Source organism: Bison bison, unplaced genomic scaffold, assembly GCF_000754665.1.
Source record: "Bison bison bison isolate TAMUID 2011002044 unplaced genomic scaffold, Bison_UMD1.0 scf7180017864384, whole genome shotgun sequence".
NCBI classification, from domain to species: domain Eukaryota; kingdom Metazoa; phylum Chordata; class Mammalia; order Artiodactyla; family Bovidae; genus Bison; species Bison bison.
Window position 1 is genome coordinate 6836584 of NW_011494956.1, and position 27748 is coordinate 6864331.

Sequence of the window (27748 nt, forward strand, 5' to 3'; positions counted from 1 at the left end):
ATTTAGAAAAATGAAGTAGATTTAGACTGATAGGTTCTGATTTTCACACACACACACACACACACAATCCAGTTGAAGACTAGTGTAATGCCTATTACATAGTATGATCTTCATTATATAAAAATCTGTATGTATGGTTACATCAATACAATTCAACACAGGTAGCATAAACAGCCATTGCTTATTTGAAGGAGAGAAGAGCTGAGGTACGGGGAGAGAGGTGATTTCAGTGGGTGTATATTCTTGTATTACTTTTGGAAATTCTTACACAGGCATCCAAAAGGGTAAACAAAATGTCTGGATCTATCAAGCAATTTCTCTTTGCCTTCCAGCATCCCTAACCCTTTACTAAATCCCTAGTCTAGACTCATGTTGTGCCAAGCCAAGTAGAAAAACTCTTCATCTGATTCTGTCCCATTTTTACTGGTACTATAGGGATGAAGTGTCCATTATTTATTAGTAGTAAATTTGCATATTTTTTCATATCAGCACCACTGTATTTCTTTTGAAAACTGTAAGGCTCAAGTTATAGATACTATACTGGTTTTATTTAATTTTGATCAGATAAAGAAAATTCTAAGTAAAACCATGAGCTGAAAACAAGTGGCTATACCTTTAAGTATCATTTTTTTCTGTAACTGAGATTTATTTAAGTAACTGACATTTTTAAGTAACTGACATTTTTCTTTAGATATTTCAAGGAAAGATGCAAAAATTAAGCTTCAAAAGTGATAATTTAACAAATAGTCTTGAAACAATTCCCCTCCCCCTGAGAGTTGGTGATTTTTCTTTCCCTTTTGATTATAATTATCCTATGAAGCACAAGAGGGCTTCCCAGCTGGATCAGTGGTAAAGAATCCACTTGCCAATGTAAGAGACTCAAGTTTGATCCCTGCCTTGGGAAGATCCCCTGGAGGAGGAAATGGCAACCCACTCCAGGATCCTTGCCTAAAAAATCCCATGGACAGAGGAGCCTGACAGGCTATGGCCCATGGGGTCGCAAAGAGTCGGACATGACTGAGTAACCAAGGACACACACATGAAGCCTAAGAACCTGGAAACTTAAATTTCTCATGCTGAATCATATACTTGGCAATTTCATCTAACCCACAGGATGTTTTCTAAAAATATCTGCTTCCTCTCCCCCTGCTAAAACTAGTTTAGAGGCTTACATTATAAAGACGTAAAAGGCATGGGTGCCTGTGCCATTGCCAGCTAGCAAGAAGTCAATTATTTAATCCTTGAATGAAGTCTCATCTTTCTCTCTGGGCAAACCATCAATGATTGTTATTACCATGTACTTGTATAGAACTTTACAGCTTACAAAGTGTTTTCCCATACATTACTGCATCTGGCCAGTAAACTTGTAGAAAGGGTCGGAGAGGACATTCTGTGTTTCTTTAATGTGAACGCTATCTCATAGATGTTAAATAATCTGTCCAGGGGAACAACTGGCAAAGTGTCAAGGAAGATATTCAAACTCTCTGAGAAACATCTAAGTATACATTTTTAGCAGTTCAAAGATGTCTATCTTTCTTTTTCATGGCCTTTTCTCAGATGACATCAGAGAAATTATTTTTCCACGGGGGACATGTGTTAAGTGTTTGAGATTTCTATTTGTGGCTTTAGTAACAGCAAATGACTTTTTAAATGAGAATATTAATTTCAGAGGAAGACAAGAAAGAATTATACTCAAAACTTCATTACATCTAGGAGTACACCCGTATCGTTAACTAGTTTAAGACCAAAATCTGCCAGTAACTTCTCCTAATTGCTACCTTATTCTACTTCCCCAATATTTGAAAATTTGTCTGAAAAATATAAAAGAAACACAATAATACACTGTCCCAGTAACAGAAGAAAAAAATCAAAGTAACTCAAAAATATTGGCATTGATTTAAAAAAATTCTAAAAGATTGAAATTTAAAATTGTTGATGAGACAACTGAAAACACACCTTTCAAAGTTACCAAGTGATTATTTAAAAAAAAGTAGATAACCTACATGGGAAGTCCTTAGAAGACTGTAAGTATAATTAAGTCATCCAGGTAGCTAAAAAAAGGAAAAAAACAAAGAATACATTTTACAAAAAACTAAAACCAATAATCAATGTCTTTAAGTATAAAAATTAAAAAATGTAAAAACAGTGAGACCACTCAATGTCATCGGAGGGCCACTGACCTTGTTCCAGGATTAACGTGAAATAAGCAGAGTATTGGAGAAGGCAATGGCAGCCCACTCCAGTACTCTTGCCTGGAAAATCCCATGGATGGAGGAGCCTGGTGGACTGCAGTCCATGGGGTCACTAAGAATCGGACACGACTGAGTGACTTCTCTTTCACTTTTCACTTTCATGCATTGAGAAGGAAATGGCAACCCACTCGTGTTCTTGCCTGGAGAATCCCAGGGACGGGGGAGCCTGGTGGGCTGCGGTCTATGGGGTCGCACACAGTCGAACACAACTCAAGTGACTTAGCGGCAGAAGCAGCAAGGAGAGTATTGCTTCTGCTTGTTCTGTCTTCATCTAAAAGCCTATAGGTGACCCCTCAGGATTTTGTTACCTAAACACCTGAGATAAACATCTAAAAGGAAAGCTAAAATTAACTCCCAGGCCTGACTGAATAAGGTTGAGCTTACTTTAATGGTTTGTCACCTTACAAGGCAGACCTTATATAGTCTTAGAACCTGGAGTATAAGACATGATGTACAGTTTCAAGTTATCTATAGGATAAATAAAAGTGGAAAAAAAAAAATAACCCTGAAAGGCTGAGGTAGGTCCCAGAAAACAGAATGTTGTCAGCTTAAAGAAAAAGAAAAGCATAACAAGAGAGTTGCAAGTTGTTTTATTTGGGGTAAAATAGACTATAGGCCAGGAGACTGCATTTCAGATAGCTCTGAGAAACTGCTCCAAAGAGGCCGGGAGGAGGTCAGTATATATGTTGATTTGCTGAAGCAGAAATACATCAATAGAGTATGTATTTTTTGCGGGTTTCTGTCAGTCACAATGGACAACTGTCATCATGAAGGACTTCAGTGCTTTTCTAGATATGAGGTGATATAAGAATTAGGCTCATAAAATGGGCTCCTAAAATATCTGAAGAGCCGTCCTGACAGTTTTCTCCTCAGCACAGAGTACCTCATTTCTGCTTTCTACTCTGAACTCCTTTCAGAGGTTGTTGAATCACATGATTTAATCGTTGTAGAGGTAGATGGCAAGTGCCAGTTTATAGTTGACAATATATCGGTAAACTCTTGTTGGCAAGAGTAATCTAAGTAATCTATATAGATCTATGAGAGGTCTAACATTTCAAGGTCAAAGCAAAAAAGATCTTACCCTTTTCTCTTTCTACTCTTCTCCCTAAGTTTCTCTCCTAACCCTAACTTCCTCTTTTTTAAACCTTGCATCTTAACTTGGATTTCTCTACTTCTCCTTGCCATCACAAAACTTTCCTTCCACTCATTTGTTAAAAATTGAGAATGCATGTAAATGTTCTATGCAATTATATTTATATGGTCATCTTCAACTATACGCTTCGGTTCTTAAAAGTTGCAACATGGTATAGAAGGGATTCCTAGGTGGCTCAGTGGTAAACAACCCACCTGCCAATGAAAAGAGACGCCAGAGATGCAGGTTTGATCCTTGGGTCAGGAAGATCCCCTGGAAGAGAAAATAGCAGCCCACTAAGTTTGCCTGGGAGAAGGCAATGGCACCCCACTCCAGTACTCTTGCCTGGAAAATCCCATGGACAGAAGAGCCTGGTAGGCTGTAGTCCATGGGGTCACTAAGAGTCTGACATGACTGAGCGACTTCACTTTCACTTTTCACTTTCATGCACTGGAGAAGGGAATGACAACCTACTCCAGCATTCTGCCTGGAGAATCCCAGGGACTGGGGAGCCTGGTGGGCTGCCGTCTGTGGGGTCACACAGAGTCGGACACGACTGAAGTGACTTAGCAGCAGCAACAGTTTGCCTAGACTTCCCAGGTAGCCCAGCTGTTAAAGAATCCACCTGCAATGCAGGAGACCCCAGTTTGATTCCTGAGTTGGGAAGATCCCCTGGAGAAGGGATAGGCTACCCACTCCAGTATTCATGGGCTTCCCTGGTAGCTCATATGGTGAAGAATCCGCCTGCAATGTGGAAGACCTGGATTCAATCCCTGGATTGGGAAGATCCCCTAGAGAAGGACATGGCAACCGACTTCAGTATTCTTGCCTGGAGAATCCCCATGGACAGAGGAGCCTACCAGGCTACAGTCCGTAGGGTCACAAAGTCAGACATGACTGAGAAACCAACAATTTGCCTGGAAAAGTCCATGAGCAGAGGAGCCTAGTGGGCTGTGGTCCACGGGTCACAAGAGTCAGACACAACTAAGCAAATGAGCACACACATTGCAGAGAGAACGCTGAAGTCAACCAGAAAGTCAACGGTGAGCCATAGGTCTGCCACTATTTTTGTGACCAGTGGCAAATAACTTCAAAAGAAAGAGAACTAAAATGTCTTTATTCAAAATTTAGATATATAGCTCACTTAGCATAGTTTCGGAAAAGGCAATGGCACCCCACTCCAGTACTCTTGCCTGGAAAATCCCATGGACGGAGGAGCCTGGTGGGCTGCAGTCCACGGAGTCGCTAAGAGTCAGACATGACTGAGCGACTTCACTTTCACTTTTCACTTTCATGCACTGGAGAAGGGAATGACAACCTACTCCAGCATTCTTGCCTGGAGAATCCCAGGGACGGGGGAGCCTTGTGGGCTGCCGTCTGTGGGGTCGCACAGAGTCGGACATGACTGAAGCGATCTAGCAGCAGCAGCAGCATAGTTTCATGGTTCTTCCACATAATAAAGCCAGCACGAAATTAAAAGTGGATGAGATTACTCAAGATATCCACCTTATTTTTCAGTTGTTCAAATTTATGTTTCCACTTGGTTTTAAAATAGATTTGTTCAAATCAGGATACAAAGGTGCTATCTGCATTTTAACTTAAGTCTCTTTTAAGTTAAAGGGTCTCCCTCCCTTTTCTTGCAATTGGTTAACAATGCCAAGACATTTATCCTGTAGAATTATCCCTATTCTGGATTTTGTTGATCATATTCCTATGGTATTCTGTAACATGTCCCTTTGTGCTGTGTATTTCCTATTAATGGACAGATCTGGAGGCTTGATCAGATTCAGGCTTTCCGCCCCCTGTCAAGACACTTCATAGGTGGTGCTGGGCACTTTTATTTGAATTGTATTATAAGGCACATCATGAAGATTAACCAATGAGTTCATCAGGTGCTGCCATTTCATCCAAAGTTCCTCATCAGCTTTTTAATTAATAGCTTCAGCAGCCATTGATAAGCACTGCCTAGCTCTTGTCAATTTATTAGGAATTTTAAAATGGTGATATTCTAACACTTATCTGCACATATTAACTACAATAATTCTATAAATTCTTCCCCTCAATTATTTAATTATCCTGGGATAAGGCAGGATAAATTCTTCTTTCTCTTCAGATTTCCAGTTTTCAGAATAATTCCTCAACATCTTTCCAAAGGTAACGGAGTTGGTTTGTTTTTGCCCTCTTTTATCATTCTGAATGCATAAGTTATATACTCAATGCATTTCATTTCATTTCAGTTTTTACTGAACATCAAAGTACTCCACATATATCACTAGTTGTTTAGAATCCCTCATCGGATCTTGAGCTTCTGAGAAAACATCTTCACGTTTCTGAAAGCTCTCTCGCTTTGGCAATACTTAGGTATTAATTTTTCCGATGTGAAATTTTTGTTGGAAGGAGAAAGTGCCTAATGTGCACGTATGAATCGAATGATCTCTCTCAAAATAAGCTGGGGCAAGCAGGCTGGAGTATAGATAAAACAAGTTTGGCCACCCATTGCTAACTTCTGAAGTTAGTATAAGCACAGTTTACTATTGTTCCTTGTATCATTCTCTTGTATACATTTGAAAAATTCCATAATGAAGCTTATAATTTCATTTTAGTAGTAAAACTGTAAAAAGTCATCAACTACTACAGAAAAATAGAAGACAAACATACCCTAAGTCTAGCTCACACCCAGTCAGACAGTTTCTCAAAATTATATGCAAGAGGAAAAAAAAAAACAAACTTATCTATTTTATCTCACTTTACATTCAAGAAAAAGTTGTACATCTGAAGTTAAGAGATAGTCTGAAAAGTGTGGTTCTTAAAGTATTCTTTATTAAGATTATTAAAAGTTGTAGAAACAACTTTATATTATAAAGGCACAGGGAAACAGTTCTGGTAAAATATTCAAATTAAACAGTAACTTACAGTACAAAAGACAATTTTAATGCACATACAAACCCCAAATGTCTGATTCAAAAATATTTTACTGTGTCTATTAATGGGCAATGATTAAAAATATAAATTGCTACTGTATAATAAATATCTGATAGTGAACATCTTGATAGCAAAGTGAACAAAATATTTATTGCTTTTCATATATATATTTTTCCCTGTAATTTAAAATTCCTAATTCTTTTATTATCTTCTCAACTTTTCCAAAGATAAAAGAAATTCCACATAATCTCACAGGGGAAATGGTAGTTATCAAAAACTACCTCAAGAAGCAATCACTGCTGGCAGTGTTTTCTCACTTCCTGTTCTGCAATCACAGTCACCCTTCCAAAAAGTAAGATAAATGTTTGCTAAACAGTAAGACAACTGCTCTAATGACTGGCATTCTAAGGTTTGTAATGAATACTTATACAAATATAAAAGGTGCTCCATTTTGAAATGTGTATTTTATTCGAAGTTTTGGGCAAGAGGCGAATGTCTGACAAGTAATTTTACCTACTCTCCTCAAAAGTTTTCCAAAGCTGTAAAAAGTCAGCTTAGTAAAATTTCCAGCACTTGAATATTTCTTTGAGGGCTAGTTGGCATATGTAATGTACTAATGTATTAAAATTAACATAATGCAATGTATTTTATAAGGAAGAGATCTTACCCTTCTTCCAGTTTTTAAACTGGGATTAATTTTATTGATTTCCTCCTGCTCTTTCTTTAGCAACTGTTAGAGATAGTACAGGTAGAATGTCCATCACAACAGTAAAAGAACATGAAAGCAACATCCTAATGAATGCTATTTCAACTTAAGAAATATCCACATGAAAGTCTTTGATAATCACTGTAAAGTTACTTAACCATATGTCATGTTCAGACAGTGCGTAGCAGCTAGTAATGTACCTGGCACAGAGTTGATGCTCAATAAATAGTTGCTGAATGAAGGAAAAAGAAAAACTTGGCTTTGGTTGTGCATACTTTAATCACGTTCTGATTAGAATAAGATCAGTCTAGAACTAAATACTGCACACTACATCAAACTTTGCTGTAAACAAAAGTTACGATTTCAAACAGAAAAATATCACCTACATTAGCTTTAGCCAATTTATATATACATATATTTTAACTTTAAAAAACACCGGAGAGAAATTTCACACATTTGTTAATTTTTATCCACATACTTAAATTTGATGTTGTTGATGGTTAACAATTAGGTAATGGAGACCAAGTTGGACAGACTGGCTAATAAACCTGTCTGCTTTATAGTTAGAATTACTAGTCCATCAATAAATTAAAAAGTTATGATGCCAGATTAAACTCAAACAATGACTACCACGCCGATTTTTGCAAAACTACCACACTGAAGTTACAGAAATGTAACTGAAGTTACATACGTTTGGAAGTAGTAGCACAATTTTTCAACATTAAAGAATAACCAGGAAGATATGAATTTAATAATGACAGACTCAAAATATTGGAAGTAGGACAGTAAGAATAAGTAGGTGACCAATTTTAAAATCTAGGACTAGGTCTAATATTTCTTTGGCATATGCTTACTATCCTGGACAAGTTAGCATTTAAAAAATACTGTTTTTTTTTTCCTCTCAATTAAATTAACATTAAGGTATAGATTGCTAGTATACTCTTAAAGCATTTTAAGGGACAAAAATGACATTTTGCAACATATGCCAAAGTTCATATTTAGTGTACAGTTATAATTTATTGGCATAGAGGGATGTAACTGTTAAATAACCTTAAATGATCTCATGCAATGGTGAAGCCACAGAAAGTGGGAAGAAATATAAGTATTTACACAATAAAATATTCAGTTTTCTGAAAACTGAATTCTGTTTTTTCGGAAAAACACAGTAAACCTAGGAATCCTAACGGTAAATATGTACCGCATAGCACTGAATGAAAACTAGCCCAACTGTAAATGAACACCTATAGTAACCTGAATGTGTAAAATTTAATAAAAAACATAAAAATGGAAGAGAAAAAAAAAAAACCCTACACATCAGAAGGAAAAAGTAGCCTATAAAACAGGCCATAATCTAACTTGATAATCAAAGTAAATAAAAGAGATTCACAAAATCATGACAGTAATGCAAACTAAGTCAAGTACCAAGTACCCTTTGATACACAAGCCAATTAACTATCAGACTCATTTCCAATAGCTTAACAATACTCATTAATCCAGTCAGGCATTCAGGGGCTGAAGCGGTCAACAAGAGCTCAAGCCTCCAAAGTTTAAGAACAAACCCATCTGCAGAAGCAGCGCGTGATTTCTGAAATCATGTCTTATTTTGGTGGATGTTAACGTAAGATCTGTCAGTGCAAGTTTATCAGCCATTTGGAAGTATTACTTCCAAATGTCATTTTTCCGGATAGGTTTTGGTAGTTTTCGTTTTTAGCCAGTGCTATGTAAATGAAGAAAAGCAAAGACAAGTTCACCGTAGACTACCTCACATTGTTACTTAATTGTGCTAGATATTCACGCAGTTCTTTCGCAGCCTGGAATCTGCCGTAGCGCTTCTTTGGGTTTGCGCACTCATCCAGCAAGGCCTCAAGGCGGCCGTCTTTGGCAATTTCACTTGGTGGATCATGGAGGAGTCCTCCAGAAGTGCCACGCCACGTGGCGTGTCTGGATAAGAGGTTCTGACAAACAGCATAATAATTGTGGTCCACAGTGGCACGAGCACAAAGAATTTCTTTTGAAAATGATAAGCAAGCCTCCTTATCACAGTCATCAAATTTGCTTTCATACCATACATCCCAATTTTCAGGCTTATCTGTGAAAAGGGAAAGAAGGAGAAAGAGAAAAATACATTTTAGAAGGCTTTTCATTGTTTCCCAAAATGTAACATTTGACTAATGAACACAGTAATGTTGGTTCTTAAAACTATATTACATTAAACATTTAAATATATTAATTTCTACACAGACATTTATAAGGAGTCCACCAAGGCAGGGGAGAAGGATCAGACAAGGGTCTCTCCATACTAAAGGCCAAAGGGTTCAGCTTAGAGTGAAATTCTCCATGATACAGAGAAAGTGCCACATGCAAGTCTGACATAGTGCTACATGAGTACAGAGTAAACAGTTCCAGTGCCTTAGACTGCAGAAAGCCACACAGGGAACAACTGACTGAGGCTTTGAAAGATAAACACGTCTGAAAAGAGGGAAAACAGCATGCTAGGCCCAGGGTACAGTATGTACCAAGGCATGGATCTAAGGGGTTGGTACAGATGGTACATTAAGGAAATAATAAATTCACTGTCACTAGAGTACGAGACAGGTGACTGGGGAGGAGGCACAGGCAATGCTAGAGAAGAAGGCTGCACGTCCTGTGGTCATGACCACGATCTAATAGAAATGTACTCTGGGCTGAAGACTGGAGGTGCTAGGATGATGACAACAACTAAAGAAGGTCCAGGGGAAAAGGTCAGACTGTACAAACACTTGATACAAAAATTAACAGTAAAGTCTGAGGTTCTAATTGGATGACAAAGTAGACACTATTAAGATAATATTAATATTTTATACATACAGAATAATATAAAGTAGCTGTGAGGTGTTCATTAGAAAGATCCATTCAAGAAACTAAAAGGCCACTATAGCGGAAGCATTAAGGGCACTGGAGTTATGTTAAAAATGAAGCAGAACAAGGCCAAGTCACATAGATTATTCTCTGGTAAAGTGTACGAATTTTAGTCGACAAACCACTGGAAGTCATTACAAGCGTTAAGGAAGGGAGTGCTAAGATCAGATTTATGTTTTGAAAAAGGAACTACCTGAGTAGGAGGAAACCAAAGGAGGAAATAATTTCAGAAAGCTGTTACTAATCAGTCACTTCACAAATTTGCCAATTGGGTGACTGCAAATAGTAACATGATCTTCTAAGTCAGGTTTAATGGGCTGAGAAATGAATGGACACTGAGGAAGTAGAGAAAGGCAGTAAGCAACTTTTAAAAATAGAGGGAAAGCAGCAGAGAATCTTATGCATACTTGTTTATGGGAAAGTAAGAAAAACTAGATTTTAAGAAGGAGGGTGGGAAATGAAGAAACTAACTGATGCAACAAGTTCTCAATGAAAGATCTATTTTCTCTGGAAGAAAATGTGTATTGCTTTTACTAGTTTAGATGATAAAGGGAAGGACATTAGGGAGTTGCCACAACAAAACCACAATCTCCCTGTAAAGGTCATTTACTAGAAAAAGGTAAGAAAAGAGGGTGAATAAATAAATACAGCCTTTTGCAAAGTTTCTATTTAGCCAGCTCTACCATGAGACATTTGAAAAGAATTAGCCAGAGCTAAAAAAGCACTGGAGCAATGCTCACTGTATGAAATGCCAAAGTACAGAAACTATATTGTATTCATCCAAGGTCAGGAATTAGTTGGTACAAAATTGTAACATGTATTCCAGGAATGCCCATGGTTAAAAAAAAAAAATTTACAAAAAAATTATTTTTACAAATACTGGAATAATAATGTTGTAGAGTTTAGGCAAGTTGCACAACTCTGTGAATATATATATTAAAAAAAAAAAAACCGAATACTTGAAAAAAAAGCACAGTTTAAGCTGCTGTAACTTCCACAAATGTATAAAGGGGTTAAGTGGGGAATGATGTACTCAGAGCAGGGCATCCACTCCCTGTGAAAGGATCTGCATGGCAGATAAGAAAGAATCAGAAAGTAGTTTTGTGAGTATGGAATCGGAACAAGGCATTGAGAAAAATCAAGTATTTAACAAGATAAGCTGAGATAATGTAAAATGTGTCAACCTAATACATTGCTGTTACACTCACTGCATTCCACAGGCGCCACAAACTTTTGGTCTCTTCATCAACAGACCCACATGACAGGAGGGGGTTAAAAATACAAGGCTTTTTACCGTGAAACAACAACCCTGCGGTTTCTTTTACTAAGTACATTAGTTACAGAACCACAGGCTTTGTCCTTGAAACTAAAATTCCTATGACACTTAATTTTCAAAATACTTTAGACATTCTGCCCACCTATCCAGTGAAGAGCTCATAAATAAATGAAAGCAAAGTTTAATGTCAAACCAGAGTTAGAGATCTGCAGTGCTAGGAATCATCTACATGGTTAAAAAGGAAAAAAAGAATCACTGGAGGGACCTCACAGAAAAATGAAACAGAATATTACTGTAAGAGAATCCACAGAAAAACAGACTCTACAAAAGCAGTATAGTCTCTCTGGTAGCCTTTAACTAAATAAAAACTTAATACTGCATTAGAGTCCTAAACCACAGCACGCAGCAGACAGTATGGAAGAGACGTGTATGCACACACAGCCCACACACAGTATATCTGGGTCCATTTGAACCTGAAGTATATTTTACTATATATGGACAAACTGTGACTAAGAGTTGCTTTTTAAGGAGGAAGTTTTAAAAATCTGCATCATATAATGTAAACATTTGACATAGGAAAAAAACCCTACAAGTTATATACTTACTTTGTCTGATTAACCTTTTGTCAGCAACCAAAACGTTTTCAGCGTCCACAATGATTACCTTCCCATCTCTAGGACCAACTGCAAAATTGTCAAAGCTGACGTCCAGGAGGTAGAGTGCAAATTCAAAGTCATTGTTTGTGAGCTGCTCTGCTATTTCCATTAACTGCCAAGCGAGGTCAACTCGTTTCTCCCATGGTGCATTAAAGTAACTCCACAGTTCTTCTCCAACATAATTTACAGCCACCATTCTTCCACAAGCTCCAAGATATTTTGCAAATGGCCAACCTTCATCAGATGGAAAACTCTACGAAAGAATTATCTTCATTACAAGACATTCTGATGAGGATATCCTAGGTCTATCCCCAGATCCTCACAGTAGAGATTTCTGCTAGGCATGAGCTTGGATTTTCTTGTTATATTCAATAGTTCAAAAGACATAAACATTTTTTTAATTGAGGTATAATTAATTTAAGATGTGATGTTAATTTCTGTTAAACAGCAAAGTGATTCAGTTATATGTATATATACACATTCTTTTAAAAAAAAATTCTTTTCCATTATGGTTTATCTCAGGATATTGAATACAGTTTCCTGTGCTACACAGTCGGATCTTGTTATTTATCCAATTCTATATGTAATAGTTTGCATCTGCTAAGTCCAAGTTCACCCCCCCCCACCCCTCCCCTTCCCTTTGGCAAACACAAGTCTGTTCTCTAGGTCTGTGAGTAACTTTATTTCTTTTTTAACTCATACCATTACTACGGACTTGAAATTTTTTTAATAGAGCACCTCACATTATAAAGCTAAAATAAGTCTTGCTTATTGAAATCTCAGAATCAAATTGATCAACAAAACACAAGACACTTTATTACCAGATCTAAAAGTAGAGATGTTTTCCTTTATCTTTTTGATTCATGTACATACAATCAACCAAAACTTTCTTTTGAATGAACAGGACTGCACACCTATTAGCCAGCAAGTGTTACCAGGCATCAGGCACTCTGTTATGCTGGCAATAAGAGTGAACTGCACTGTCTCTAAAATAAAAATTTTAGAAGACAAATACCAAACAAATAACTATGAGTGTAATTAAGTATTAGTTACAAAAAAATGGTTCTGGTCCTAAGAGTCTTTAATAGGGACCTAATCTAGTCCAGAAGCAGGCAGGAGAGGAATGCAGAGAAAGATTCTTGGGAAATGTCTTCTAATCTGTACCCACAGGTTGGTAAAGAGCAGTCTGATAACCTACAATGCAATCGCCACTCCAAGTATCTCTGATGCCAAGTTAGCTTTGCTTCCCTTTCCAATGTCACCCCATGTCTAATCACCTTAAATCCAACTTCAAAATTATTTATTCTCCTGATCTTGCCAAGATTTTCTAATGGATTTTTTAACTACTAGTAAGATTAACGGAGAAGGCAATGGCACCCCACTCCAGTACTGTTGCCCAGAAAATCCCATGGATGGAGGAGCCTGGTGGGCTGTAGTCCATGGGGTTGCTAAGAGTCAGACATGACTGAGTGACTTCACTTTCACTTTCCACTTTCATGCATTGGAGAAGGAAATGGCAACCCACTCCAGTGTTCTTGCCTGGAGAATTCCATGGACGGAGAAGCCTGGTAGGCTGCAGTCCATGGGGTCACACAGACCATGGGGTCGCACAGAGTCGGACACGACTGAAGCGACTTGGCAGCAGCAGTAAGATTAACATCCTAAAACAAAAGTCTTCCAGGATTATGAACAAGTTATTTTCAACCTAAGTAAAATGGCAGGCTTATTCTAAAGTACTCTGCAGTATTCTAACACCCAGCTACAAGTTGAAAAAAGAGCAAAAGGGTGGGAAGTAATACTTTCAACAACTGTTGGAAGATCACGTGACCAGAGGCGTTTTTAAAGAGCTATTTTTCAGAATAGTGAAGTGAAAGTCACTCAGTCATGTCCAATTCTTTGTGACCCCCATGAACTATACAAGTCCATGGAATTCTCCTGGCCAGAACACTGGAGTGGGTAGCCGTTTCCTTCTCCAGGGGATCTTCCCAGCCCAGGGATGGAACCCAGGTCTCCTGCATTGCAGGCGATTCTTTCCCAGCTGAGCCACTAGGGAAGCCCTTTCAGTACAGTCCTTTCCTTAAATTAGAGGCAGATGATATTTACACAGATTGCAGGGCAAACTAAGCAAAACACTACAGAATATAAATATAGCCTACTTCTACTGCTAAAAATTGAACAATCTACATAAGAGCCAGAGATGAGGCTCTTCTGGGAACTCAAGAAAGTAGGTGGGTGATATTAATTTTACTCTGAGCTTTTATAAAATTGACAAAACTCAGTAACACTCTTAACTTTAAAATTTGTATCAACTTTAAAACAAAAGATTTATAGAGTCATACTTCATCCACAATTGCCTATTTTAATGTGTGCTTCCTTTTAACTATCAAATGTACAATAACTGTATTTGTTCTTTGTATATATACCTTTTCTGTTTAAATTTCAATATCTGCAGTTTTGTAATATAATACTAATTATGTAAATGAAAAATTTAGATGTTAGTATGAATCTTTAAATATAGTAAATGAATTAATTCAATTTTGTTCACAGACAGTATCTACTGATTCTTTAGTAATTAGAGGAAAGCACATTTTTAATCTTACCTGAGATTTTAAAACTTCTTGTGGGCACTAGGGAAAGTGACAGATTGCTCATTTCCAATGTGACATGCAAAAATTGCTAACCACACATTATTTTCAGCTTTTCCTCCCAACTTAAAATACCTCCATAATCTTGAAAATTTATAGGTAAAATGATTACAAAAGATTTAACTATTTCTCAGAAGTATTCATGTATAAAATCTGATATATAAAACAAAAGCACTGAAAATAACTAAGTATGTGAGATTATACAGTTTTGCAGTGCAAAAAATAAAAAACTCCTCCACATACACTATTGGCATATTATTCACACGCCATATTGTCAAACAGATACAAACATATCTTTGTTAAACTAAAATGGTCTTTGACAACAGGAGAAAAGGGAACCCTGCCAACATCTGCACATGTACAAATGCCTCCTTGTTTTTGGAGCCTTTCCAAGTGAACGACAGTCAAATACATACCTCATTACTCAAGTCCCTCATGGAAGAGAATAAAATATATGAACAAGTGTCATATTGAGCAACTTTATATTCATATAGCAATTTCTGACAATGTTAGCTGAAATCCTGTTCTGCCTCATTTTAACAAGAGCACAACAATTCTTTCATATAATTTGCTACCAAATCTTTTGGAAGAACTTTAACAAATGAATTCACATCACTTGCTCATATGAAAAGAATTTTTCATTGAATAATCAAAAGTCATACTTCATTAATAAGAACAGAATTCTACTGAGCATTCTATTGAAAATGCTCCAAGGAAGCCAAAATATTTATAATTTGTATTTAAAACAATTCTGGCTTAGAACCAAATGTACCATGATCAAGCAGAGTTTGAGAGACAAAAATTTTAAGATGTTACCACTTGGATTTATTAAATATATCAAGCAGTAAGAAAGAAAACATCTTACTTCCTGATTACCAAACTTCCACAGTGCATAAAACACAGTAGCTAGGATAAGAAGTATACTGCTGAGGCTCACTTTTTTTTTTTTTTCTTTAAACAAAATCTTAAAAATCTGCCCATTGTGCTGGGCAGATTTTCAAACTGCCTAACACAACAGGCACACAATTTCAAGTAACTTGAAATAAAATGTGTGTTTCATTTTTTACTTATATTTTTACTTTACTTTTTATTAATGTATAGGTGATTTACAATATTATGTTAGTTTCTATTGTACAGCACAGCAATTGAGTTTTTATTCTTTTCCCTTATAGGTTATTTCAAAATATTGAGTATAGTTCCCTATGCTAGAGTAGATTCTTGTTGGTTATCTATTTTATATATAGTAGTGAGTATATGTTAATCCCAATCTAATTTATCCCTCACGCACTTCTCTTTTGGTAACCATAAATTTGTTTTCAAAAGTGTGCAAGTCTCTGTTTTTGAAATAAGTTCATTTGTATCCTTTTAAGATTCCACATATAAACAGCAATATTAATATATTTGACTTTGTCTTGCTTAGTTGACTTAGTATGATAATCTCTGGGTCCATCCATGTCGCTGCAAATGCCATTACTTCACTCTTTTTATGGCTGAGTAGTATCACATTGTGTATATATACCACATCTTCTTGATCCATTCATCTGTAGGTGGATATTTAGGTTGCTTCCATATCTTGGTTATTCTAAATAGTGCTGCAAGGAACCACAGGACACATGTATATTTTAGAATTATGGTTTTCTCTGGATATATGCCTTGGAGCAGGATTGCAGAACCATATGGTAACTCTTCCCTGGTAGCTTCCCATATGGGCTTCCCTGGTGGCTCAGTCAGTCGAGAATCTGCCTGCAATGCAGGAGACCCGGGTTTCATCCCTGGGTCAGGAAGATCCCTTGGAAAAAGGAATGGCAACCCATTCCAGTGTTCTTGCCTGGAGAACTCCACAGACAGAAGAGCCTGGTGGGCTACAGTCCATGGGGTCTCAAAGAATCAGACATGACTGAGCGACTAACACTTTTACTTTCTTTCATGGCAACTCTATTTTAGTTTTTTGAGGAACCTCCATACTGTCCTCCATAGTGGCTGCACCAGTTTATATTCCCACCAATAGTGTAGGACGGTTCCCTACTCTTCTCACACTCTCCAGCATTTATTACTTGTGGACTATCTGATGACAGTCATTCTGACTAGTGTGAGGTGGTAAGTCATTACAGCTGTGATTTGATTTTCCTAGTAGTGGTGCTGAGCATCTTTTCATGTGCCTTTGGCCATCGGTACGTCTTCTTTGGAGAAATGTCTGCTTAGATATTCTATTTTTTGATGGGGCTGTTTGCTGAGCTGTCTGAGAAAATGTGTGTATTTTACAGGATTATTTACTAGTGGAAAAATGCATAAATACTTTTCATCTGAAAGAGAGTCTTTAAACCTGGAATGGTTTAAATTCTAACTGGATTGGAGGCACTCCAATTAATTGTTCAGGGTTTTTCATCAGGTTTGAATATGTCATACAGTATGCAAAGTTATAACCAAGTATTAGTTTAAGATTATACAAAGACACAAAATGGTTAAAAAACATATTTATTACTCTATTACTGCCTTTTTTTTTTTTTTACATTAAGTGGGTGACCACCCGAAGGAAAAGTCTGAGTATTACTACCAATGTAATAATTTAAAATGGAAATTTAAGTATCAAGTCAAAAATGCTTAACTCTAAGATTTAAAGCAAAATTAAATGCTTTCACTGTTAATTGACACAGTATTTTGAATATGAAACCTAAGATATCATCATGTCTAGGTACCTTTTAGCTTAAAAATCAAGGTTTCAGAAACTACTAGGATCATCTTCATTTTATGAGAAAATAAAATATATACAATCAATATAGTAAAGAGACAATTCAGATATTTTATATTTTTTAAGATACATAATATTTTATAAACTTTCTATATTTAAAGGGTAAAACAGTATATAAGCAGAAAATGGACTTGAAATCACTAGTCTAGCTTCTAAGTTTCACCTTTACCTCTGAATCTCACTAGCTGTGTGATGGTGGCAAAGTCAAAACTTTTTAGCGCTTTAGTCTCTTCTCCGTAAAACTGGAATAATACTTGTCCCATATTCATCAGGGCCATCAAAGGGAAAAAAGCATGAAATGCTAAACTGTAAAAAGGCTCCGTGCTATGAGAGATGTCTAGTGCATCTACAAGCAGTAAATACACAGATTTAAAACTTGGTAATATGTATATATATAAACACAGCACTGTAATTTGATTTTCATTTATAATAGGTAAGTATCACAAAGTAAATTCTAAATGCTGACATATCTATCACATCTATTGATCAAAACCAAAAGTCACAATGCTTTGTGGACCCTTCATGTGACCAAATGGGATGTGCAATCTAAAAATTCTAGAGTTGGAGGGTACTCAAGTTTTAAATACAGTTCAACTTTATCAGCATATAACTTAAGTGAGTTGCCTCAAGTCACAAAGGTAGCAGGGCTTCCCTAGTGGCTCAGTGGTAAAGAATCCTCCTGCCAATGCAGGAGCCACAAAACACATGGGGAGCCGCAAGTTTGATCCCTGGGTCAGGAAGAACCCCCGGAGGAGGAAATGGTAACCCACTCCAGGATTCTTGCTGGGATAATCCCATGGACAGAGAAGCCTGGCAGGCTATAGTCTATGAGGTCACAAAGAGTTGGACATGACTGAGCATGCATACACACACACACGCAAGTATTAAGAGGTGAAGTCAGGCTAATACAATCCCTCAATCCCAACATTCCTGTTTCAGAAGTTTTCAAATTTTGGAAAGGTGACAGTACGTATGTTTCACATTCATATTATGCAATGCTTCAAGGACTTTGGGATAGCACCTTACAAGAAAACATTTTGCTGCAAAAATACCATAAGCTTATTCATCCCAAGTTGGATAAAGCACATGAATTACCTCATGTGTTTTCACATTTGTTTTTTAACTTGGCAAGGCCTATTTTTCTTCACTTTTTAAATCTAGAATTGCAGATAAGGTCAACTCACATTTCACTGACTACTATAAGAAGCTGGACTAAAAGGCAAAGAGAGTTACTGTGGAATGAAAATCCTGAATTAAAAAAATCCTATATCAAGCCTAACTCCATTGGAAATGCTAAGAGTTGCAAACAAAACATAATCCTGTTCTTAGCAAGGCTTTTTAGTCTGAGTTGGGAAGATGATTATAAACATATATAAATGATAAATTCTGGAATTTGTTACAAATCACAGAAAAGTACAGAAGATGCTGAGAAAGAAAAACAGGGACCTATTTTAAACTGTGTAGTAAAAGACAGCCTCCAAGTGCTACTTAGGGAGAACTCTAAATGCTGAGCATAATATTACACAGATTGGGGATGAGGCAGGAAGAATGTTGTAGGAATATGTTAGAGCCAGAAACTGTCTTCTCAGAACTGAAATTCAGAAAAAAAAAAAAAAAAAGGCCAAAGAAGCTGCAGTGAAATGAGGAGGGAATGGCTTGAGGTAATGGGGTCTGGACAAGGAGGTAGAGATTAGATCACAATCATGTTGGGAATTACAGAATAAAACACAAACTCCCCAACACAGTCTACATGCCATAAAAACACCAAACAAGTGTCAAATCTTTAACATTCAGAAACATATTACTTACTAGAGTTAATCAATATCCTGTGGTATACAACCTTTAATCAACAGCCACTGTCCTACCATATTAATTACATCATTTTATTCTATTATATAAGAATACAGTCCTGAAAAAAGGAGACATGGGATGTGTAAGTAAAACTGACAAAAAAAACTAAAGTCAACTCTAAAATGTTCATGTTCTATTATCTTTTACTCTCTTTACATGACCAAAAGTGGGGTTTGCATACTAAGTTTAAAAGATAAGTAATTCCTCTAATACAAAAAATATGAAGTATTTTATAGCCATTTATTATCTCACAACATGCCATTAAAAAGAACATAACTTTGCAGTTTGCCTAAAAAAGAAATGTGTTACACAACTGCAAGATTGATTTTTTTTTTTAAGGAGAAAATTTCTAGTAAAAAGATAATGACTTGAAAAAAAACTCATAAATAATCAAACATATAGTCTAAAAATCTAGTTACAGGTTTTCCAAAGAACTGGCATTTCTACTCATACACACAATTTAAACTTGAGATCATTTCCAGAGAGTAAATTACCAAAAGCATACAAAATGCTTAGAGGTTCAATCTGAGCTTCAAAATTATTTTTAAAAGCCAAAATTTGAACAAAATCCCATTGTAGTAACGCATGTTATAACAGCTGTTCATAGAGATTAGTCAAATGTTCTGGTGACAGACTAATGTGTTCACAGTTTTGTGAACTGTCTAGAGGGGGAATACAGTAAAATTACTGGAATGATTTAATGGTTACCTAATTTTTGCTAAAATTTCTTTAAGACCTCAGCTTCTTAATTTATACTGCCAAATAGTAGCCAAAGTCCATTGCAAAGACTGTAGGATCTTAATAATCTCAAGATTTTCAAGTCACAGGATATGTTCCATTTGTTTCACTAAGTAATTTTCTGAATGCCATTTCCACCCACCTAGAATTCCAACAATATTAAGCAATGTCTTGAAAATAGCAAGGTTGTGTTATTTCACTGAATATCGTGTCCAACAGCTAGCTGTATCTAAAATAGGAAACTAATGTCAAAACACATCAATAACAAAAAAACCTACCAAGTTTAATAGAAACAACTCATCTTTGAGAACAAATATCTTAAGAAATATTCTTCCATACCACCAAAAAAAAAAAAAAAAGAAACAAACAAAAATTGCTTGGCCAATAAAATTTTAAATATATATTTCCTAGTCTCAACTGACCTCATGAGAACTAGCAACTGTGATTCATGTTTTTAAGTTGAAAAATATACCTAGAAACACTATACTCAAATATTTCTAATAAACTGTCAAATGGGGGAAAATAGGTATAAGCAGCTTCTTTTAGACCCAATAACCTAAGAATGCTACTTCATACTTTCTTTAGTCAAGATCTGACTTCTTTAATCTGCAAATAAAATAGTACTAACTTCCCCTCTTCCCTTTAAGACACAAACTGAATTAATACAGCCCTTCAGAAGTATAACACAGTATCTGCTAGGAGCATAGTATCTCTCTGCATTAAATACCTGGTGCCTGGTTTTGAATGTGTATTCCTTTGTCTTAAATTTAATACGACCACAACAAAACTCTTGGTTCTCCCTCCCCCAAAGCCATTCCTTCTCTGGGCTTCCTCAGCAGTAGTTGCTTAGACCAAAAACCCTGGTGATATCCTTTATGTTTCTTTCTCTCATACAGTAACCCATTCCCATCATCAAGTCCTATCAGGTATTTCTCCAAAACATACCATATCTAACTGCAACCACCTTAATACATACCAAGCTTTCTCCCACAAACCAGGGCAAAAGCCTTTGATGCCTTAAACCATTCTCCACAAAGCACGCACTGCTAAAAACACATTTATTGTTTCCCACTGCTCTGAAAACAAAATTCTAAACTCATGAAGCATGTTTACAAAGTCACACACAATATGGACCTTGCCTAATTCTATGATCCTGTGTTCTACCAGGCTTTTCTACTCCCATGCTTGATGCTGCTTTGGAACCTCTGAATTTGCCCTCAGAATTCTGTACCACTGGCTTTTTCTCATCATTCACATCTCAGCTAAAATGTCACTCTTAAATTCTGACCACTGAATTTAAAATTGTATCTCCAATCCAATTCTCCATTAAAGGAATCTGCTTTGTTCTTTTTACAGTATGTAAAATCTAAGATTACCTTGCTCTTTATTTGTTTGCTGCCTATATCTAATGCCCCAGAAAGCAAAGAACCCACAACTGTGCCCTGGCCTGTCATCTTTACTACACCCTAAGGGCACAGAGGTCAGTTCCCAGTACTATTTGTCAATGCCGCACAATTCCTGTCAGATCTCCCTCAGATAACACATCTTTTAAGATTCCATCTCGGAGTCTATGAATGCTAAGAAAAACCTTGACTTAACCTCTATTTTTAAAATTATTATTTACTAATGTACTAAACAGAATTATTAACTTTATGACTTACAGAGAAAAATTAAACTATTTGGTTTATATTACTGAATCCTTATGAAACCTATGTTTATACAATAGTCATCATCATATGGGACAAATCCTTAATGCCCTTTTAATTACTATTCCAAAAAAACTACGGCCTGAAGTAGCATCTACATAGGTATTTATGATATATGTATATATATGTAGAGAGGATGACATTTAAACATTTGCCATAGGAAGAGTAAAATTTATATATTTCTAAGACGGATGTCATGGTGTACTAAGGAACTTTCAGATCAGATCAGATCAGTCGCTCAGTCATGTCCGACTCTTTGAGACCCCATGAATCACAGCACGCTAGGCCTCCCTGTCCATCACCAACTCCCGGAGTTCCCTCAGACTCATGTCCACCGAGTCAGTGATGCCATCCAGCCATCTCATCCTCTGTCGTCCCGTTCTCCTCTTGCCCCCAATCCCTCCCTTTACTCATGTCTAAAAGTGAAATAAGCTGATTTGCAAAGTAATAATATACTGTAAAAAACTTTACAATTAAGGATATTTTACATATATTATCTGAATAATTCTCTCCTGTAAAACAATTCATTGGATAAGTATTAACATTCCCATTTTACCCATTTAAAAACTCAGGGTCTGAACCATCAAGTGACTTCGTGGTGGTCTAGAATGCTATTTCAATACTGCCATCACCACACCTCCTAGTCCCTGTGAGCATAACCCCATTTATCCTCAGAACTCAATTCCTCTGTGAAATCCTCCCTGGTATTTACTCCAACGAAGGTACACTTAGATGTCCCTCCCTAAATGAGTCATCTGACAGGATGCAAAGTATCTTTATTGGTAGGGCTAATTATACTATACTGATTTTAATTAGTCATTTATATACCTGCCAGCTACACACAGCTAAGCTACTTGCTGCCTGGAAAAGCCTTTTCAATCCAAATACCTTCTAACAGACTATTTACCAAACAAGCAAACAAACAAAATTCAGTTCTTCTAAGTCCAGGGCTATAAGTCCAAAGAGTTTCCAGCTGCTTCACAGATAAACTCCTGTAATCTATAAAAAAGACATAAAATGTGGATAAAAAATTTGATTACATAATTTAAAATCTTCCAAAGTCTATGATCAGGGTGAATAACTATCCTAATTTTATGCCAAGAATTTACTGTTTTAAGACAGTTTACAATCATTTACTAAAGTTCATTATGTATAGGGCTTATATTCTAAGGACATATTAGTTTTAGTGTGAAAAGTAAAGAAAGAAAACATGCCAGCATTCTGTGAAGAATAAGCAGCAATAACAGCAATATAGGAAGGAGCCAGAGACCAGAAGCCAGGAAATCAGAATAAAAACCAGTCTGATGATTCCCTGAAAAACTGACTCCCTATTAATGTATGAGAGGAATACGTGCTGACCCATGCAATGGAAATACGAGGGAAAATAGTTCAAATATTAGACGAAAAAAATATTTCTGCACTTTCAGAACTAACAATGGCCAAAAGATAGGAATATAAACAGAAAATAGGCCAGGGTATCAAATGATTTTGCTCCATTGATCTGGAAGTGTTTTCCTATGGATGATCATCTGTTTCTACAATCTTTCCAAAATAAAAGTATCTTTTTTGAGACCTGGGTTATACACAGATGTTATTTTTTTGTTTGCTCTGTCACTAAGCTCAATCAAGTGTCAATAAAACCTCTATTAAAAAGAAGAAAAACAAGAAAAAAAAAAAACCCTCTAGATATAAGCTTATTCATTTATTAGATTAAAAAGTAATCTATTCAGTACTACCTAGTCAGAAACATCTCTGAAGCCTAAATCTGAGAGTGTGGTTACCACAGCAGCAATCATTGGTAGAGAAGCAGGTGGCCCCTTAAACTCTGGTTTGAAAAGAAACTCCTGAGACAAAGTCTGGAACATCCTTTCTAGGTGCCACTGCCCCACAAGAACCTTAGCTACCCTTAGCTCCAGACTATTTTCCTTTAAAGGTAGTCTCAAATTTTGATTTGTTTTAACCTGATTTCATCTGTGTAAAAACTGGGGCTAGGAAGACAAGCTTGAAACAGGGCTAGCTAATCTGGCCTCTGACCCGTATACGCTATCAGGAATCAAGTACCAAACCTGTGACTCCCTTCTAGAAGAGCTTAAACCCACCAGTTAAACTCAAGTTCAGAAGCAAAGTGACAACTTCAAGTTGAGAGTGTAAGAGTCACAGGGTGTTGAGGCTGAAAAGGAAAGGATCTAATTCAATAGTGTCATTTTATAGATAAGTAAAGGGGGTCCCACAAGAAGTTCACCAACAGTCCAAAGTAAAAAAATCAGCTAAATGGTCATAATCTGTTTACGTCAAAAAGTGCATCTTAGTACATCTTAAAGATATATTCTTCACCTACAGAAATTATTCTTAAGGGCAGACACAACATTCACTCCAAGTTTAATTGTAAAAATTCATCTTGTAATGCAGGAGTGGACTAAATTAGTGAAGTAAAGGCATGGTTAATATTCAAAAACATAACTATTTTTAAAGTGATCCATATTCCAGACAAGCTTCAAAACTGTTAACCAAGTGCATTAGATAATTAAGTTACTTTTACTTATTTAATATCTAAGCACTTTCTAATTATTGAGTGCTTACTATGCATCAAGCACTATATAAAATGCTTTCCATGTATTATGTCATTTATAAGAACTGAAGGTTTAAAATCTATAGCTTAAACAATGATAGTTACATACTTTAAAAATTAAAGAAATCCTATTAAAAACATGATTTAGAAAACAAGACAAAATTCTGCAAATAAGACAAATTCCCACATTCTTGCCCTTAAACAACAAAGAGCTTTCTTATTTCTATAGATAAGACCATCTTCACTATCTCTGAGTTATAAAGTCAGAGATAACATTTTGAGCTTCAGGAAATCCAGACAGCATTTTTCTCCCTCACACACTCACAATGTTTATAAATTCAAGAATAGGTTAAGTACAAATACTGGTAAAAATTTCATCAGTAACAGAAAATATCTTGCTATCTCGCGAAATACTTCATTTTTAACTATTCCAAGAATGCTGCTATACGTTGTATTACAAAGTCCCTCTCTGCATTTTTCCCCATAGAATTTATGGCAAACTTGTTATGAAATATATCTCTAGGTAAAGTAAAACTGTGAAGAGGAAAAGAAGGTATCGGTTCTAGGATTATCCTGCTGATGCTTATAATTTTTCCTTAGAGCTAGATAAACTGCTGTAAGCTAGTAAAACTATTCAACAGTGGGCAAAGAGTCATACTTCTGTATCATTTCACATTGGGAAATCTACACAACAAATCTGTACAGCTTTACATAGATAAGTTAGGTCCATATCATATCTTGCAGACATTTAATACCATTCATGTCTCCTTTCAAGGCATAATAGAAACTTAGGTTTTTTACTGTTTCTTAAAATCTGAAGAGGCAAATTGAATGGGCTAAATTCACACATACTTTTCAGTTCTTTAGTACTGTATCAAGAGATTTTTAAATGTTTATTTTTGGAAGCATGTTTACTATATGGAAACTCTTGTTAAGAACAGCTTGATGAATTCAGTTTAAAATACTTTTTCTCCCAAGTAGTTAATTTGGGGGCAATATAAAAAAAAACTAGTTTTTCACCAACTGTCCAAAAATTCAATAAGTAGCTCCCTCTCCTGGAAAGAGAAAAAAAAAAAAAAAAAGGGAGTTCCTCGTTAAGCTGTAAAACACACACTTGTACTTTTAAAAATATTTTTAAGAAACCCATGAACCCCAAAATATATATAAATAGAGTCAAAAAAATAAACATTCCTATGACTGACTGGTACTAAAGGCCTCAAATCTGTATTTCACACCGCATGTAACTATAAAACTAAATTAACATTTCAATTTACAAACAGCCGTCAATAATGTTGATACATGTATTTTCTCATTTGCTAAAAACAAACTTTTATCCTATAATCCACCTAGCCACATGGTCAAGTGATTGTGTCAGTAAGTTTAAATTACAAAAATATAACTGAACTTTTTTTTTTTTTTTTCAAGTTGTCTATCACTAAAGATGAAAAGAAGAAAAAGTTTAAGGGAAGAGTTAATCAGAAAACATACTTGACAATCTCAACTGTAAAGTAAATTGAAAATGGCAAGACAACTTCAAGCTTCAAAAACATGTATTTCCTAAATAAAGCATTTATCTCAGTGCAAACCAAATGTCAATATTTCTCATATTAAAGTGACATACATTTATAGAACTACATGTACAACATTCTTAAAGTGTTAGTTCTAACATCAGCAGAATCATCTGATAAAAACCTTCTAATATGCAGCTATTACTATAGGTGCAGAAAACGTGTATTATTAAGGAAGATCTTTACTAAATTTTTGGATCCCAGAGAATTTGACAGACTACTCAGCAAACTATATTGCTAGAGCTGTCTCCAGAGACCAAACTTGCTAACATAAACATCTATTTCTCAAAGAGAAAAGACAGCTTAAATGGAAAAAAAACAGTTTTAAATCAAAATGTACGCATTAAAAATGGACTTAGACTTTAGAGGCTGACTAATTTTGCAACTACCAAATAAAGTAATTTCTTCAAGTTTAACCAGTTTTATATCCTATTCACTGATAAGAGAGCAACATTTAATATACAATCTGTATTTTAAATAACCCATTACATACATCCTATGACTCCTTAAAATTTACTACAGTTTTATTTGAGGCAAAATACTTATTTTGTGTTAAAATTATTTGGCTACACTAATCAAACAATGCTGGTTTCTTTTGGCTAAGTTGGGCAGCGAAAAACTTGAGAAAAGCAAGCCATATAAATGAATAATGGACATTTCTATACATGCACTTTAGATTTAAAAAAAAAAAATGCAACCCTGTACAAACCTCCTAGCCACTGGTGACATTCTTAGCAGCGCAGACAGGGCGTGAAGTATATCTAAATTACTTGGGATTAGTTTTATGTCATGTTCCCCCTGCCCCCACCCTTTGTATTTGAAATACAGCACAATTGGTATGGGGAAGGAGCAAGGTAACTTTCCCTGAGGTTATCAGGACAGATCACACCCCCACAGTTGCAACAACTGTCCAAGGACACCGCACTAAAGGCGAATGGGAATGTGTATAAACTCAATAACTTTCCCCAAGGTAAACACAGTTTTGAGGGATTCTGTTTTCTTTTTTGGCTGTCACTGCCAGCAGAAAGATCAAAGCCTATGCCCTAAGTCATGAGAGAGCCAATACGTCAACCAGGAGAGGTGACTCTTGGCCTAACAGTTCACCTCCTCCCTGCGGCCAAATTACCAAACGAACAGAGAAGGTCACCGGATCAGCATGAAAATGTCCGTCCTGACACCCTCGCAGCCTCAACTCCAACGTGCCTTATTTTTCCTCTTCTTAATCCCACCCAAAGCACACGACTCAAGGATGAACCCCACCCCAACCACGATCCCCATTTTCCAACCTCATCCTCCCAGTCTGGCTGCCCTGATGATGTGCCAGGTGAATGAGCTAAGGAATAAAACAAAGAGACTTCGGGGCCGAAGTTAGGGCAGCCGGCGCGGGGTACTAAAGAGGAGAGCAAAAAACACTTGACAAGAGTACTAAGAAAAAGGTCCAATGGTTCTTGAGCTCGCCGCGGAAGCGCAAGCCCGGGCGGATCAAAGCAGAAAGGCAGGGAGGGAGAAGAGCCCCGGGAAACTGGCCGAAGAGACATTTTGGGAGCGAACGAGAGACAAGCTCCCTCTGGCGTTGAAGGATCCGCAGTCGGATCGGAGATGCGCCCGCGTCCAGCTGACCAGAGCCGACTCACCCTTAGGCGGGTCGCCCTTCGCAACCCCGCACTGCGCCCCGGGTCCCCCTGCGCCGCCGCCTTCCCACGCCCGCCGCCGCGCCGAGCCCGGTCCAGACAGGGCGACCAGCGCGGGCGGGGCCGTTTCTCCCGACTCCCGTTCCCCGGCCGGCCCTCCCGGCAGGACGCTCCCAACCGGAACCCCGCGCCTACCTGTAGCACCAGAGGCTCGGGGTTGAAGGCCAGGGTCAGCAGCAGCTGCATGCGCTCGGAGTCCTTGAGGTTGCGGAGCAGGAAGCTGCCCGAGTCCTTGGTCTCGGCATAGCGGCGCACCAGGCGGTCGAGCAGGCGCTGCGAGGGGCAGTGCACCAGGTCGGACCAGCCCTCCACCGCCTCCGGCGTGAGCAGCCGCACGTCGCCGTTGAGGCGCGCGAACTCGGTGCGGGGCATGGCCTGGAGCAGGTCGC

General features: G+C 37.0%; 1 protein-coding gene and 1 pseudogene across 1 annotated transcript; both read right to left on the reverse strand.

The window, feature by feature from the left end:
* Nucleotides 1-8662, reverse strand: part of LOC105001846 — a 133148-nt pseudogene extending 124486 nt beyond the window's left edge.
* LOC105001847 (chromosome unknown open reading frame, human C3orf58) lies at nt 6183-27746 on the reverse strand (the record flags this gene model as incomplete). The annotated part of the gene is made up of 3 exons (XM_010858293.1): nt 6183-9101; nt 11792-12095; nt 27495-27746. Coding segments are annotated over 3 exons (888 nt in total), but the record flags the coding sequence as incomplete, so codon positions are not given.
* Nucleotides 27747-27748: the final 2 nt, after the last annotated feature.